Here is a 15,047-nt window from a genome sequence, read left to right as displayed (position 1 = left end):
AAATTAGGGGGTGCATTAGATAATTTGTCAATTTTTACTTAGTTTTTTTTAGCTAGTCTGTAATAGATATATATTTTTTTAAATGACCAGTTTATAAATGGTTGCGTGAAACTCGCTCCCCCCCAGTCACCCCAAGATGGATGGTTTTGACCACTAAACTTTTGCTTCACTACACACTCCACTGCTTTGATTGATGTAACGTTAGCTAGAAACCACAAGTGTCTATCCAGATAATGAAAAGTCACCCGCGAAAGAAAAATCAAGGAATTTTTACAGAGCCCTTCGTAATTATTAGGACAGTGAAGCATTTTTCTTCTTCTTTTAGCTCTATACTCCAAACGTTTTGATTTGAATCATGCAAATGACTATACAGTTAAAGTGCATACTGTCAGCTTTAATTTGACCTATTAGAAGACACAAATAAATTGGTGCCCTAAAATGGTTCCCCTATGGCATCGCTCTCAAGAACCCTATTTGGTTCCAACTTGTACCTTTACATTTAATAGTGTGGGATTGATATATACATTTTTATACTTGTAAACTAGCCATTGATTCTTGAAGAACTGCTTTGTTTGAATCCCAGATTTCACCTTTAAGTGTAATTATGTGTAATCGTGTGTTTGGACAGAAGAACATTATCTGATTATCAGACAGACCTCCAACATCGAACAGAAGATGAGAAATTAAAAGATCAGGAGAGGATCTTAATCCCATATCAGTTGTTGAGTCTCCTAAGAATCTGACTGCGTCCCAAATGGCACCCTATTCCCTATATGGGTTCTGGTCCAAAAGGTTGACTTTTGGGATGCAACCTTGGAGTTAAGACTGAGGGCACGGACTGGGTAATGTAGTTAAACAGAATTGAAGGCCACTTTACTTTGTGATGGTGCCGTCGATGTCAGAGATGATGACTTTGTCATCCCAGTTCCACAGGTAGATGGTGCCCTCGCAGCGACACGTCCCCTGGTACTGGGTGGTGATGCTAAAAGTGACGTCATTAGGCCCCTCCCTCAGCTTCAGACTGACCTATGAGAAGACACAAATAAACTGGTGCCTGAGAGAGTGACATGAAGTGGTTTCCAAAATCTCTTCTGGGCACTGACAGGTGCTAAAAGTAGGACAGAGGGTGCACTTGCCCTCAATAGCCCTCAATTGCGCTTCCCATTCTGTCACAGAAGCTATGAGGGTAAGGATGCAAAGATGTGCCCTCTATCCAACTCTATGTGCCAATATCACTTCATAGGATTTAAATAATATAACTTTAAAAGTTAGAAGCTCTTTACTATCTGGTCAGACGAGAGGCGGAGAGACTTCATGTAGGAGTGCGAGCCAGTTGGTGGAGGTAGCTCTGTGTGCATGTGCTCAGTAGGTGCCACTGTGTTGAGCTCTTTTGATTCTTCATCGCTGAAGGAGTCGTCTACTGCTTTCTGCCTGCATGTCAAATAACAACAACCTCAGGTCAACATCAGACTTCCTAAAAACAGTATAAGATTAAACTAAATGTGAGTAAAGATTAGGGGAGTGAGTAGTTACTCTGAAAATATAACGAGAGGAATGACGCTTCTCTAGACATCAGTTATTAAAATTAACATCCAGCATTTGTATATGCTGCCGCTAGAGGGCAGTATCCCAACACTGAATTGTCACCAAGCTTAATTTTCTACAGAAAGACAAAACACAGATGAGACTCCCAAACAGGGTCCCTCATGCATGTTCTCAGGGGCATTTCCTATGAATCACTGTTTTTCAAGGGCTAATATAGTTTCCCATTGGTTGGTGTAATGATGAATATGGGTGAGGCGGGTGACATCACTGTGTGAATAATTGGGCTTCCCCTTGTGAAACAACGCCAGGGAGGGGTGGTGGGGGACAGACAGGGGGAGACAGGGTGGTGCTAAGCTGACTCACTGTGGCACTGCTGGAATCTGTTGATCGAGGACAGGGCTCTCTGTGTCTCTGTGTTGGGACTCGTGTCTGTCCATCTTGGCCTCTGAAGACTGGAGAGCGGAGCAGACAACATTAATCACCCGTTAATGAAACGTCATCATGTCAACACTGACTGTATATGGCCTAGTGTTTTCCCTTGATTATTAGTGGAATTACTGCCCATTTATGAAATGAAAAAATGATTCCTAAGATTATGCAGTACAATTAGCACATGGTTCTCCTCACTCTGATTTGCTTAGGCTAATTTACAACGGAAATGCAAATCCAATGGGATTCACAATGGAACTATTTTCTGCCCACACAAAAAAAAGAGTCATGAGGAAAGATGGTGAAAATCATGGACCATCTGTTTAAAGTGACAAATGACAGTATCAGGAAAGCAGTTCAGCTAGGGTTGATTTCATTACGGGTACTACAGAGTATCAATACCAGTAGACCTAAAGCGTACTGCAAAAACACCCCTTTGTCACAAATGGCACCCTATTCCCTATATCAGGTGTACCTGATAATTAATTGTAGCCACCTGGTGTCCTAGGTCTAAATCAGTCCCTGATTGGAGGGGAACAATGAAAAAACACAGTATAACTGGCTTCGAGGTCCAGAGTTGAGTTTGAGAGCCCTATATAGTGCACTACTTTTGTGCACAGCCTTATTGGACCTAAGTATTACACTGTATAAGGAATAGGGTACCATTTGGGATGCAGCCCCTACCTGTTTGACACTGCTTTTCCTCCAGAACCACCAGCGGCCGGACTTCTTAGGCATCTTCTCTTTCACCCATGCCTCCTCTGTGGCCTTAGACACACATGAGGTATTTATGAGTACATGCACAGAATGTTGAAGTTCTAACATACATTCATAATGCATAACATGTGATCTACCTTGGGCAGGTTCTTCTGGAAAGCTTGCATACTTAGTATCAATGGAGCTGCCAATGTCCAGTTGTAATATCTGTAAAAATAATAATAAAAAATAATATATATATATATATATATATATAGTGCCTTCAGAAAGTATTCATATCCCTCGACTAATTCGACATTTTGCTGTGTTACAGCCTGAATTCTCATTAATCTACACACAATACCCTATGACAAAGCGGATTGTTTTTTATTTTTAACTCAATTTTGTCACGAATTTAGTGATATCCAATTGGTAGTTACAGTCTTGTCCCAACGCTGGAACTCCTGTACAGACTCGGGAGAGGCGAAGGTCGAGAGCCATGCGTCCTCCGAAACACGACTCTGCCAAGCAGCACTGCTTCTTGACACATGTGTCATGTGTCAGAGGAAACGGCTGCGCCACTCGAGAGGTGGAAACCTGTTTTTAGATTTTTTTCAAATGTATTGAAAATGAGATACAGAAATATCACATTTACATAAGTATTCACACCCCTGAGTCAATACATGTTAGAATCACTTTTGGCAGCAATTATAGCTGTGAGTCTTTCTGAGTAAGTCTAAGAGCTTTGCACATCTGGATTGTACAATACTTACACATTCTTTGAAAGATTCTTCAAGCTCTGTCAAGTTGGTTGTTGATCATTGCTAGACTGTCATTTTCAAGTCTCGACATATATTTTCAAGTCAATTTAAGTCAAAACTGTAAGTAGGCCACTCAGAAACATTCAACGTCGTTTTAGTAAGCAACTCCAATGTATATTTGGCCTTGTGGTTTAGGTTATTGTCCTGTTGAATGGTGAATTTTCCTCCTAGTGTCCGTTGGAAAGCAGACTGAAGCAGGTTGTCCTCAAGGATTTTGCCTGTGCTTGGCACTAATCTGTTTCTTTTTATCCTAAAAAAAATCCCTAGTGTTTGCCGATACGCATGACATGATGCAGCCACTACCATGCTTGAAAATATGAAGAATGGTACTCAGTGATGTGTTGTGTTGGATTTGCCCCAAACACTTTGTATTCAGGACATAAAGTTAATTTCTTTGACACATTTTTTTCAGTTTTACTTTAGTGCTTTATTGCAAACAGGACGCATGTTTTGGAATATTTTATTCTGTACAGGCTTCCTTCTTTTCACTCTGTTAATTAGGTTACTATTGTGGAGTAACCACAACATTGTTGCTCCTCAGTTCTCTCATATCACTGCTATTAAACTATGTAACTGTTTTAAAGTCACCATTGGCCTGCTGTTGAAATTCCTCAGCGGTGTCCTTCCTCTCCGGCAACTGAGTTAGGAAGGACGGCTGTATGTTTGTAGTGACTGGGTGTATTGTAGTGACTGGTTGTGGCTCAGTTGGTAGAGCGTGGTGCTTAGAACGCCAGGGTTGTGGGTTTAATTCCCACATGGGGCCAGTAAAAAGAAGTATGACAATGTTCTGGATAAGAGCATCTGCTAAATGACAATCATTTGTATGTCTGCTAAATGACAATCATTTGTATGTATTAATACAATATCCAAAGTGTAATTAATAACTTCACCGTGCTCGAAGGGATATTCAATGTTTGCGTTTCTATATTTTTACCCATCTACCAATAGTTGGCCTTCTTTGTGAGGCATTGGAAAACCTCCCTGGTCTTTGTGCTTGAATCTGTGTTTGAAATTCACTGCTTGACTGAGGGACCTTACAGATAATTTTATGTGTGGGGTGCAGCGATAAGGTGGTCATTCAAAAATCATGTTAAACAATGTTATTGCACACAGAGTGAGTCCATGCAACTTATTCTCGGAGGACCTGAGCCCTAGGACCATGCCTTAGGACTACCAGGACTACCTGGCATGATGACTCCTTGTTGTCCCCAGTCCACCTCCAACTGCTGGTCCAGTTTCAACTGTTCTGCCTGCGGCTATGGAACCCTGACCTGCTCACTGTGATTACTATTATTTGACCATGCTGGTCATTTATGAACATTTGAACATCTTGGCCATGTTCTGTTATAATCTCCACCCGGCACAGCCAGAAGAGGACTAGCCACCCCTCATAGCCTGGTTCCTCTCTAGGTTTCTTCCTAGGTTTTAGCCTTTCTAGGGAGTTTTTCCTAGCCACCGTGCTTCTACACCTGCATTGCTTGCTGTTTGGGGTTTTAGGCTGGGTTTCTGTACAGCACTTTGATATATCAGCTGATGTAAGGAGTGCTATATAAATACATTTGATTTGATTATGTGACTTGTTAGGCACATTTTTACTCCTGAATTTATTTAGGCTTGCCATAACAAAGTGGTTGATATGCTAGACATTTCAGTTAATTTTTAATTAATTTGCAAAAACATAATTCCACTTTGGCATTATGGGGTATTGTGTTTTGGCGAGTGACGCAAAATCTCAATTTAATCTATTTTAAATTTAGGCTTTAAATATGGAAAAAGTCAAGGGGTGTGAATACTTTCTGAAGGAACTGTGTAATAATATAATTGTGATTAGTTCAAGGAAATCTACAAATTGTGATCTTCTGTTCAAAATGTCAGTCTAAGAATTAGTATGACGCAGGAATATGAATTAGTATGAGTAGGACGGCTGAACGACTCACCGGTTTGAAATTCTAACCACCAAATTGGGATTGTCAATGATTGCTGGATTTTCAGCAAATTCATGATATGTGATGATGTGCTCCATGAATCTCTCTGCAATAAAAGTATCATAGCATTTGCATCTTGAAGGTATCCTAATCTGCTCATCATTATAGCATATCTATTGTCATATAATATAATACATTATTATTTGTGGCATTGTGAGTAGCAGTGTACTAGTTAGTTATTTGCATACTTATCAAAGTGAAGCCCTAGGTTGTGTCCCAAATGGCACCCTATTCCCTACAGTGCCTGGTCAAAAGTAGTGCACTATATAGGAAATATGGTGCAATTTAGGGCACACCCCTAGTCACCATAACATAACACTTACATACAGTAGGACACCTTACCTTTGGAGATTTCAGAGTTCTCTCCGACCCCTCCACAGAGAGACAGGGTGATGTCTGGTAGATCCCCAGCCGAGTCAGACAGACACTCTGTCCCGCTGTCGGCCGCTGCACTGCCCACAGACTGGGGAGACTGGGACCCATCGCACCGGCCAACCTCCACCCAGTGCTTAGGGATGGTCTCGGACTCACTGCAAAACACACAACCACAGACTGGTCAGTCACTGCAACACAACTCTATGGGCCCTGGTCAAAAGTAGTGCGTTATAAAGGGAATAGGGCCTCAATACATGGGATGAAAGGCATGATGAGGTACCTCTTGGGAGCTAAGTAGCGCGCGACGACGTCAGGCTCCATAGCGTTCAGGTCGTCCAGGTAGATATCCTCAGGCCCCTGGTGCTGACTCCTCTTCCTCACACCTTCGTCACACACAGACGAATAATCAGAATTCACTTAAACCATTCACAGCCCAATTCCGGGTGTAGTCAATAACACTGTCTGAACCCTTAAGGCTTGCGCACATAGCACCGAATGTGGATCAAATTTTTTGTCTGCTGATCGTTCAGCGCGCTGTGTTTTAGGGACCACCAGCTGTAGAGCTTTGACTGACAACATTATCACACAATTCTACATGTAAAATTGGTGCACATTTAGGCAGGCACTCTGTTCAGAGGTTCTAAGTACTCTCGGCTGGGTCATTCCTACTATGATGTGTCTTTTCTGTCCCCAGGAAATATAATTTATTATTTAGTGTAAAATGTGGATTCCAAAAGGCTTTACCTTAAAAATAACAAAATATGGATCTTGGAAGGGAATTTTATCAATTTTTAACACATTTTTTTCAGTGAATGTAGGCGTTTTTGCCATGTTCCCAGTTATTATTCATCAACTTCCACAAGAAATATAAGCCATAAAATTGTAAATGATAAAATACTTAATCTTTCATCACTGTTTTATAGACCTAGTTAAATTCACTCTCATCAATGTTTTCTTTTCATGATGTTTGTATTTTATGTTAGATTTTCTGTTTGTCCCTGATATCACTTTCCACCCTGTTAGTTTATTGTAATTCTTCTTTAAGAAAACAACCCCTTCCTACAATGACACCACATTCAGCAAGAGTCATAATTTCTTAGGTGGGAAAACAATGGTGCAAGGCTAAATAAATACAAACACTCAGTTTTATCCATTTGTCCATGTTTCATGTTGTTAGTCTGTATGTCCCACTCATAATTTTTCACCCTGTCAGGCAAAATTAGAGAGAAAATTAACAAAATTGATTTTTATTATGTTTGATAGAGATGTTGAAATCCTGCTCACCATTATGGTAGCTCAATCTTGATCACTCACAGAGCTATGGCTAATTTAGGTTTATGCTCTACCCTGTTAGGATTATGCATTATGTATTATGTACCAAACAGGTTGGAAAATGCACCTAAAATATGTTGCCCCAAAATATTTTCTGAAAGCCAAACTTTTTTCTGATATATTATATCTTTTCTGATATACTTTTCCCCCCAAATGTTATGAGGTCTGGTAGGAATGACCCGGCCAGCACACGCTATTGGTGTGTCTGAGGCCTTACTCATGACCAAGTCATTTTCTTTCTGTTGCCATCAGAACATTCTGTAGTGATAGAGCTATGAGGTACTTAAAATAAGGGACATAAAACATAATATAGGGGACATAAAACATCAAATAGAGGACAAAAAAAGTAATGTAAAGCATTTGTTCATACTAGCTGTCATTAACAACAGAGGGCTATGGAATGCCATCATCCGGCACATTGTGCTGCCGTAAGCCAAAATCCTTATAAATGGCCTAAGTCATGTGTTATACTTGATCAATAAGCTATTTATATAAACCGTCTATGCATACTTTCGATTTGGTTTTTTAAATACTTTTGGTTGCTATTTAAAGCACAATTAGTACCTCTCCTCTTGGAGGGGGAGTCAGTCTTGGAGCCGATGGACCCCAGGTCCCCGGCCATGCAACTGGCCCCACCGGCAGTAGAGCCACTGTCCCTCTGGCTGGAATCAAGCACACTGGGAGGAGTGGAAGTCCAAGGGCCCCTCCGTTCAGGCTTGGACGGGATACAGAGGTCTGGACTGGGCTCTGACGTTAGAGCACCTGGTTCTGGTTTGAGGGGACATGGTTCAGGTTGGGGTGGGCAATGGTCATGAATAGGTTTAGGGGGATGAAGGAGTTCAGATAGAGGGTCGGGTGGGTGGTGTTTTGAGCTGAGGAGGGTATTTTGTTTGGGGGTCCGGGGCTCTGGTTTGACGATGGCAGGTCCACACACTGGGTCCAGAGAGGTGTGCAGGCCCCCAGCCTCCACCTCCATGGCCTCTGAGCTGAGGATGACCCTGAAGTGTGTGCTCTCTGACGGGGTGATAGTCATCGTCTTAGGCAGCTCCGAGGGCTCTTTCTTACTGACCTGGACAAGAGTCAATATGAAATCAGTTTGGCATATTTCCATCTCTATATAGGGAATGTGGTGCCATTTGAAACACAAAGATCTTGGTCTTACCCTGGTGGATTCTGGGAACTCACCCCAGGACCACTGCATGTGTGACTCTGCTCTGAGCATGCTCTCTGATAACTTCACCATCAACTCTGAGTCGCTCTTTGGAGACATGGGCTCTGACAGGGATCTTGGAGATCTGTTACAATCGAGAAAACAGTACAACACATACACAACATGTACTCACAGCTCCACAGGGCTATTCAATCAATGTTCTGCTACCATTTGAATTAATATCTACCTAAAATGAGATTCAATTCAAGGCGTGTTATAGAGCAATACACTGGACATCTGACTTTGCGCCTTTTAAGACAACTGAAGCTTGAGCCGACGTCAGGGACATAACCTTCAAAATAAAAGGCTCATTAACATGCTTTAGATCAGTGCACTCCAACCGTGTTCCTGGAGAACTACCCTCCTGTAAGTTTTCAATCGAACCCTAGTTGTAACTAACCTGATTCAGCTTATTAACCAGCTAATTATTAGAATCAGGTGTGCTTAGATTGACAACGTTTTCTTTTTTGTTAAGTCCTAAGGAAATAAAAAAATCTTCCTAATGATCCTGACTTGTTTGCATGATCTGTGTAAATATTTGAATAGGAAGTTATTGACTGAGCGACTGAATGAGGGGGTCATACCTGTGGCTGTCGCCGGGAGACCAGTCTCCATCAGAGAAGGGGTAGCTGTCCAAGGAGTGGAGGTTGGGGTGCTGCCTGTGTTCCACTGTGTCCTTCACTGTAGAGAACAAGGGGGCCCTGAGGGAATGAAGAATATCCTCCATTGACCACACTGTGCTGAACAGACCCACCCAGACCCAACGTGAGTGTACCTATGGAGTCATTGAGCTCCTGTTAGCCCCCTCTGTCTGTCCCATTAGCTGGGGGGGGTCAGCATCTAGGGGCAACTTCACCCTACTCCACTGTCCATTTACCTGCCGTTGTTTTGTGTACCGTGCTCCTCGTCTGAGCTCAGTTCACAGACCTCCTCACCACCAGCAGTGGAGGCCTGTTGCTCCTCCTTCCGGGGGTCTGCTTTGTGCTTCTTTCTACGTCTCTTTTTCTTCTTCCCTGCTGTGGTGCTGGGGGGAAGGAGGGGGGTGGAGGAGGAAGCTGGGTTTTGTGAGTCCCCCTGGGGCGGCTGCAGCCCACCCTCCAGGCCCGACTCCCCAGCTCTGGACTCTCTGCCCCTCCCCAGAGCCTCCTCTGTGGGGATGGGCGACGTCACAAGGTGGGCAGGGATTATCTCCTGGGTTGGGGTGACAAAGAGACGACGAGTCACAACAAGATCACGTTATAGACTACGTCCCCAATGGCACCCTATCCCCTACATGGTGCACTATTTTTGCTCAAAAGAAGTGCACGTTTTAGGCAATAGGGAGCCATTTGGGACACATACACCGTCAGTAATAAGCTGTGTCAACAGTGGTTGTCATGAAACCGATAAAAAAAAAAAATCTCACATTATGCTGCTCGGTTTCCTGAACAAAGAAGGCCTCTCCGTTGTCCCCCAGCTTCATGTGCAACTCCACTGGTTCTCCATTGATCTCAATGTCAATCTGCAGAGGGAAAGGACAGGTCAGGCATCCATTTATGGAGGAACTCCATTTATTGGGGCCATATGCATCAAGCGTCTCAGACTAGGAGTGCTGATTTAGGATCAGTTTTGTCCACGGATGGGGCACTCCCCCTCCCCACTCAATTTCAAAGATTTTACTGAGTTAGAGTTCATATAAGGAAATCAGTCAATTGAAACAAATTAATCTGGTGTGACCACCATTTGCCTCATGCAGCGTGACACATCTGATCAGGCTGTTGATTGTGGTCTGTGGAATGCTGTCCCACTCCTCTTCAGTGCTGTGAAACTGGAACACACTGTCGTACATGGCGATCCAAAGCATCCCAAACGTGCTCAACGGGTGACATGTCTGTTGAGTATGCAGGCCATGGAAGAACTGGTACATTTTCAGCTTCCAGGAATTGTGTATAGATCCTTGCGACATGGGGCTGTGCATTATCATGCTGAACTACACTGCTGCTACTCGCTGTTTATTATCTATGCATAGTCACTTTACAAATTGCCTTGACAAACCTGTACCCCCGCACATTGACTCAGTACAGGTATCCCCTGTATATAGCCGCCTATTGTTATGTACATTTATTGTGTTACTTTTTGATTGATTAGATTTTTTTTTAACTTGATTTAGTAAATGTTTTTTAACTCTATTTCTTGAACTGCATTGTTGGTTAAGGGCTTGTAAGTAAGCATTTCATGGTATTGTATTCGGCGCATGTGACAAATAACATTTGATTTGAAACATGAGGTGATGGCGGCGGATGAATGGCATGACAATGGGCCTCAGGATCTCGTCACAGTATTTCTGGGCATTCAAATTGCCATTGATAAAATACAATTGTGTTTGCTGTCTGTAGCTTATGGCTACCCATACCATAACCCCCACCGCCACCATGGGGCACTCTGTTCACAATGTTGACATCAGAAAACCGCTCGCCCACACAACGCCAAACACGTGGTCTGCGGTTGAGAGACCAGTTGGACGCACTGTCAAATTCTCTAAAACGATGTTGGAGGCGTCTTGTGGTAGAGAAATTAATACTCAATTCTCTAGCAACAGCTCCGGTGGACAATCCTGCAGTCAGCATGCCAATTGCACACTCCCTCAAAACTTAAGACATTTGTGGCATTGTGTTGTGTGACAAAACTGCACATTTTAGAGTGTCCTTTTATTGTCCCCAGCACAAGGTGCACCTGTGTAATAATCATGATGTTTAATCAGCTTCTTGATATGCCACACCTGTCAGGTGGATGAATTATCTTAGCAAAGGAGAAATGCTCACAAACAGGGATGGAAACCAAACTTAAATATACTTTTTGTGCATACGGAACAATTCTGGGATGTTTTATTTCAGCTCATGAAACATGGGACCAAAACTTTACATGTTGCGTTTATATTTTTGTTCAGTGTATAAACAGTTCACTCACAATGTTCAGTACCAGTCAAAAGTTTAGACACACCTACTCATTCAAGGGTTTTTATTTATTTGTAACTATTTTCTACATTGTAGAATAATAGTGAAGACTTCAAAAATATGAAATAACACATGGAATCATGTAGTAAAAATATATTTTATATTTGAGATTCTTCAAAGTAGCCACCCTTTTCTTGATGACAGATTTGCACAGACTTGGCATTCTCTTAACCAGCTTCATGAGGTAGTCACCTGGAATGCATTTCAATTAACAACAGAGGGCTATGGTGTGCCTTGTTAAAAGTTAATTTGTGGAATTTCTTTCCTTCTTAATGCGCCAATCAGTTGTGTTGTGACAAGGTAGGGATGGTATACAGAAGATTGCTTATTTGAGTTGTCTAAAACCAAATAGGGCTAAGAAAAATGAGTCCATCATTACTTTAAGACATGAAGGTCAGTCATGTCTTAAAGGAAAATTTGAAGAACATTTAAAGTTTCTTCAAGTGCAGTCGGAAAAACCATCAAGCGCTATGATGAAACTGGCTCTCATGAGGACCGCTCTCATAAATGCACCTCAGATTGCAGCCCAAATAAATGCTTCACAGGGTTCAAGAAACAGACACATCTCAAGCAAAGAAACCACTACTAAAGGACACCAATAAGAAGAGAATTGCTTGGGCCAAGAAACACAAGCAATGGACATTAGACCAATAGAAATCTGTCCTTTGGTCTGAGAGTCCAAATTTGAGATGTTTAGTTCCAACTGCCGTGTCTTTGGAGACGTAGAGTATGTGAACGGATGATCTCCACATGTGTGGTTCCTACCTTGAAGGAGGTGTGATGGTGCTTTGCTGGTGACACTGTCAGTGACTTACTTAGAATGCAAGGCACACTTAACCAGCCTTAACACTTAACCAACCACAGAATTCTGCAGTGATACGCCATCCAATCTGGTTTGCATTTAGTGGGACTATCATTTGTTTTCCAACAGGATAATGACCCAAAACACACCTCCAGGTTGTGTAAGGGCTATTTGACCAAGGAGAGTGATGGAGTGCTGCATCAGATGACCTGGCCTCCACAATCACCCTACCTCAACCCAAATTAGATGGTTTGGGATAAGTTGGACTGCAGGGTGAAGGAAAAGCAGCCAACAAGTGCCCAGCATATGTGGGAACTCCTTCAAGACTGTTGAAAAAGCATTCCTCATGAAGTCATCAAGGGAAAGGGTGGCTACTTTGAAGAATCTAAAGTCTAAAATATATTTTGATTTGTTTAACACTCTTTTGATTGCTACATAATTGCATGTGTGTTATTTCATAGTTTTAATATCTTCACTATTATTCTACAATGTGGAAAATAGTAAAAATAAGAAAAACCCTTGAATGAGTAGGTGTGTGCAAACTTTTGACTGGTACTGTATTAGTGTGCTTGCTTCAGCAAGATCACTGTAAATATTCAACATACTTATTATTGTGTGCTTGCATGCACAAAACAACAATGTGCTGTATGTAGACTAACACCATGATATGGTTAATGAAAGCAAACTGGGCCAGATGATTACCTGCTTGCAGTCTTAGGCTGAGTTTACACAGGCAGCCCGATTCAGATTGTTTTTCTGAAAAACATCTGACGTGAAAAGAACTGATGTGATTGGTCAAAAGACAATTAGTGGAAAAAACATCATAATTGGGCTGCCTGTGTGGACGCCACCATAGGTCTCTGTTCAAAAGAAATGCACTATGTAGGAAATAGGATGCCACTTGGGACACAGACAGAGGGATAATGGTCTGTTTCAGTAAAGGAATAAAATGTTAAATGTTTTATGTAAAGGCTAAAAAACATACATGTCCATCAATAATACAACCAGTGAAGTAGCTATATGAATTTTCAAAGGATCCTATAAAAGATAGCATCATCACCAAATCCATTGCCTGATGCTGGGTCAATCCTCCCACACTGTTACGTTACATTCCTCTCTGTACTGTATCAAGGCCATCTCTCCTCCGCTATGCAGAGGAATATCTAAAACTGCGTTGCCATAGTGACTGAGGCGAGCGGTAGCAGTAGGGGCACAGTAGGGGTGGTACTCCTCCTGTCTGTGTCCCAAATGACACCCTATTACCTATTTAGTTCACTACTTTTGACCAGATCCCTGGTTAAAAGCAGTGCACTAAATAGGGAATCGGGTGCCATTTGAGATGCAGCCCCAGTGTCTCGGGGATGATGAACTGGGATGGTCGTCCTCCCCCCATTCACTCTCAATTGCTCTCTCAGAAGTACTTCTTAATACCTGGATCTGTGTCAGGCAGCAGCACTTCCACACGGCAACATGAAAGGGCCCTAATTACACGTCAGTAATGGATGTGATAGAGCGAAAAAACAAATGGCAGTTTAGAATGACAGGGTTCCATTACAGACCTAGACAAAGTTTTTCAGCATCCTTCCATCTGCCAGAGATGATGCGGAATATAACAGGAAGGTGTAAGAAAGATTCTGGGCAGGCAGCACATAGCCTAGCGGTTAAAAGCGTTGGACCAGGAACTGAAAGGACACTGGTTTGAATTCCCAAGCCGGCTAGCTGAAAACTCTGTCGATGTGCACTTGAGCAAGGTACTTGACACTAGTTGCTCTGGATAAGAGCTTCTGCTAAAAATGTAATATGGGTGGGTTTAGCTCTGGGATTTTTTTCACTGGGGTTACAAAATTCCGTTAACTTTCCCAAAATTCCCAGGATTTTCAGAAATCCTGGTTGAAGGATTCTGTATTTCCTGCGTATTCCCTTCCAATTCTAGGAATCTTAAATGTTTTGCTAAATGATCAGATTTTTGCATCCCTACCTACCTATCACCGCAAGGGTTTTGGTCTGGAAATATTAGAGGCCCACCTGTTTTTACATCCTGAAAATAATTTTCTAAATAATGTATATATTTTCTTTTTATGTTCAGACACAGCAAACAAAAAAAATATGCAGAAAAAACCCTGACCTCTCTTTCCCAAATATCCCCCAAACTCACCACTTTCTCCTTGGAGCGCAGCACTCCCAGTTTTCCGAAGCGTACATGGAAGGGGGAGCAGTGGAAGGTCCCGTCAGGCTGTCTGACCACCACCACGTCGATGCAGCCTGACAGTGTGGCCTGGTTAATGCCCTTATACAGCTCCTTCACTGTCACCAACACTTGGCCTGCCAGCTGGCCCACGTAGTTCATGGTGTCTACCTGTGGATAACACACACACACAAAACCAAATGTAAAACTTAAATATCATATTTACATAAGTATTCAGACCCTTTACTCAGTACTTTGTTGAAGCACCTTTGGCAGCGATTACAGCATCGAGTCTTCTTGGGTACGACACTACAAACGTGGCACACCTGTATTTCTCATTTCCTTTCCTTTATAACAGCTCTACTCACTACCTTTACAACAGCTCTGCACAACTACATGAAGTGCAAGAAGTACTGTATGAATGCCCTGACTTCTGTTGAGGCCATTCTTGCACTGACTTCTGCTGAGGCCATATCACTGCATGGCCAATGCAGAGTTGAATTGACCATGCGCCTAGATGCACAATGCACTACTTTCTCCCGCCAATTTGTACACATTCATTGATTCATAACTTCATTGTGTGATCATTTTTTTGAGGATATATCAGCATACATACATACTATATACATTTTATGGACACAAGTCTATTTGCAATAGTTTTATTTTGTTTGGAT

General features: G+C 42.2%; 1 protein-coding gene and 1 non-coding gene across 5 annotated transcripts in view; one reads left to right on the top strand and one right to left on the bottom strand.

The window, feature by feature from the left end:
* The window catches only part of LOC135517471 (phosphatidate phosphatase LPIN2-like), a 40,621-nt gene that overhangs the window by 3,389 nt on the left and 22,185 nt on the right, over positions 1-15,047 (bottom strand). For all 4 annotated transcript variants that reach the window (XM_064941791.1, XM_064941793.1, XM_064941790.1 and 1 more), the window contains exons 2-15: positions 14,344-14,544; positions 9,799-9,894; positions 9,271-9,584; positions 8,978-9,094; positions 8,346-8,478; positions 7,748-8,252; positions 6,132-6,234; positions 5,819-6,006; positions 5,429-5,522; positions 2,829-2,898; positions 2,659-2,742; positions 1,909-1,997; positions 1,284-1,431; positions 878-1,026 (exon numbers count right to left, since the gene is read on the bottom strand). In XM_064941791.1, coding sequence (XP_064797863.1) covers positions 878-1,026; positions 1,284-1,431; positions 1,909-1,997; positions 2,659-2,742; positions 2,829-2,898; positions 5,429-5,522; positions 5,819-6,006; positions 6,132-6,234; positions 7,748-8,252; positions 8,346-8,478; positions 8,978-9,094; positions 9,271-9,584; positions 9,799-9,894; positions 14,344-14,535 — 2,282 coding nt within the window. In that variant the 5' untranslated portion in view covers positions 14,536-14,544. The remainder of the gene's footprint in view (positions 1-877; positions 1,027-1,283; positions 1,432-1,908; positions 1,998-2,658; positions 2,743-2,828; positions 2,899-5,428; positions 5,523-5,818; positions 6,007-6,131; positions 6,235-7,747; positions 8,253-8,345; positions 8,479-8,977; positions 9,095-9,270; positions 9,585-9,798; positions 9,895-14,343; positions 14,545-15,047) is intronic.
* On the top strand, positions 4,181-4,258 carry trnal-uag (transfer RNA leucine (anticodon UAG)). The gene has a single exon. It is a non-coding gene; the product is annotated as a tRNA-Leu (tRNA).

Source organism: Oncorhynchus masou, chromosome 28 (assembly GCF_036934945.1).
Source record: "Oncorhynchus masou masou isolate Uvic2021 chromosome 28, UVic_Omas_1.1, whole genome shotgun sequence".
Taxonomy (NCBI): Eukaryota; Metazoa; Chordata; class Actinopteri; order Salmoniformes; family Salmonidae; genus Oncorhynchus; species Oncorhynchus masou.
The sequence above is the reverse complement of the archived record's forward strand: the minus strand, read 5'-3'. Positions and strand labels throughout refer to the sequence as shown.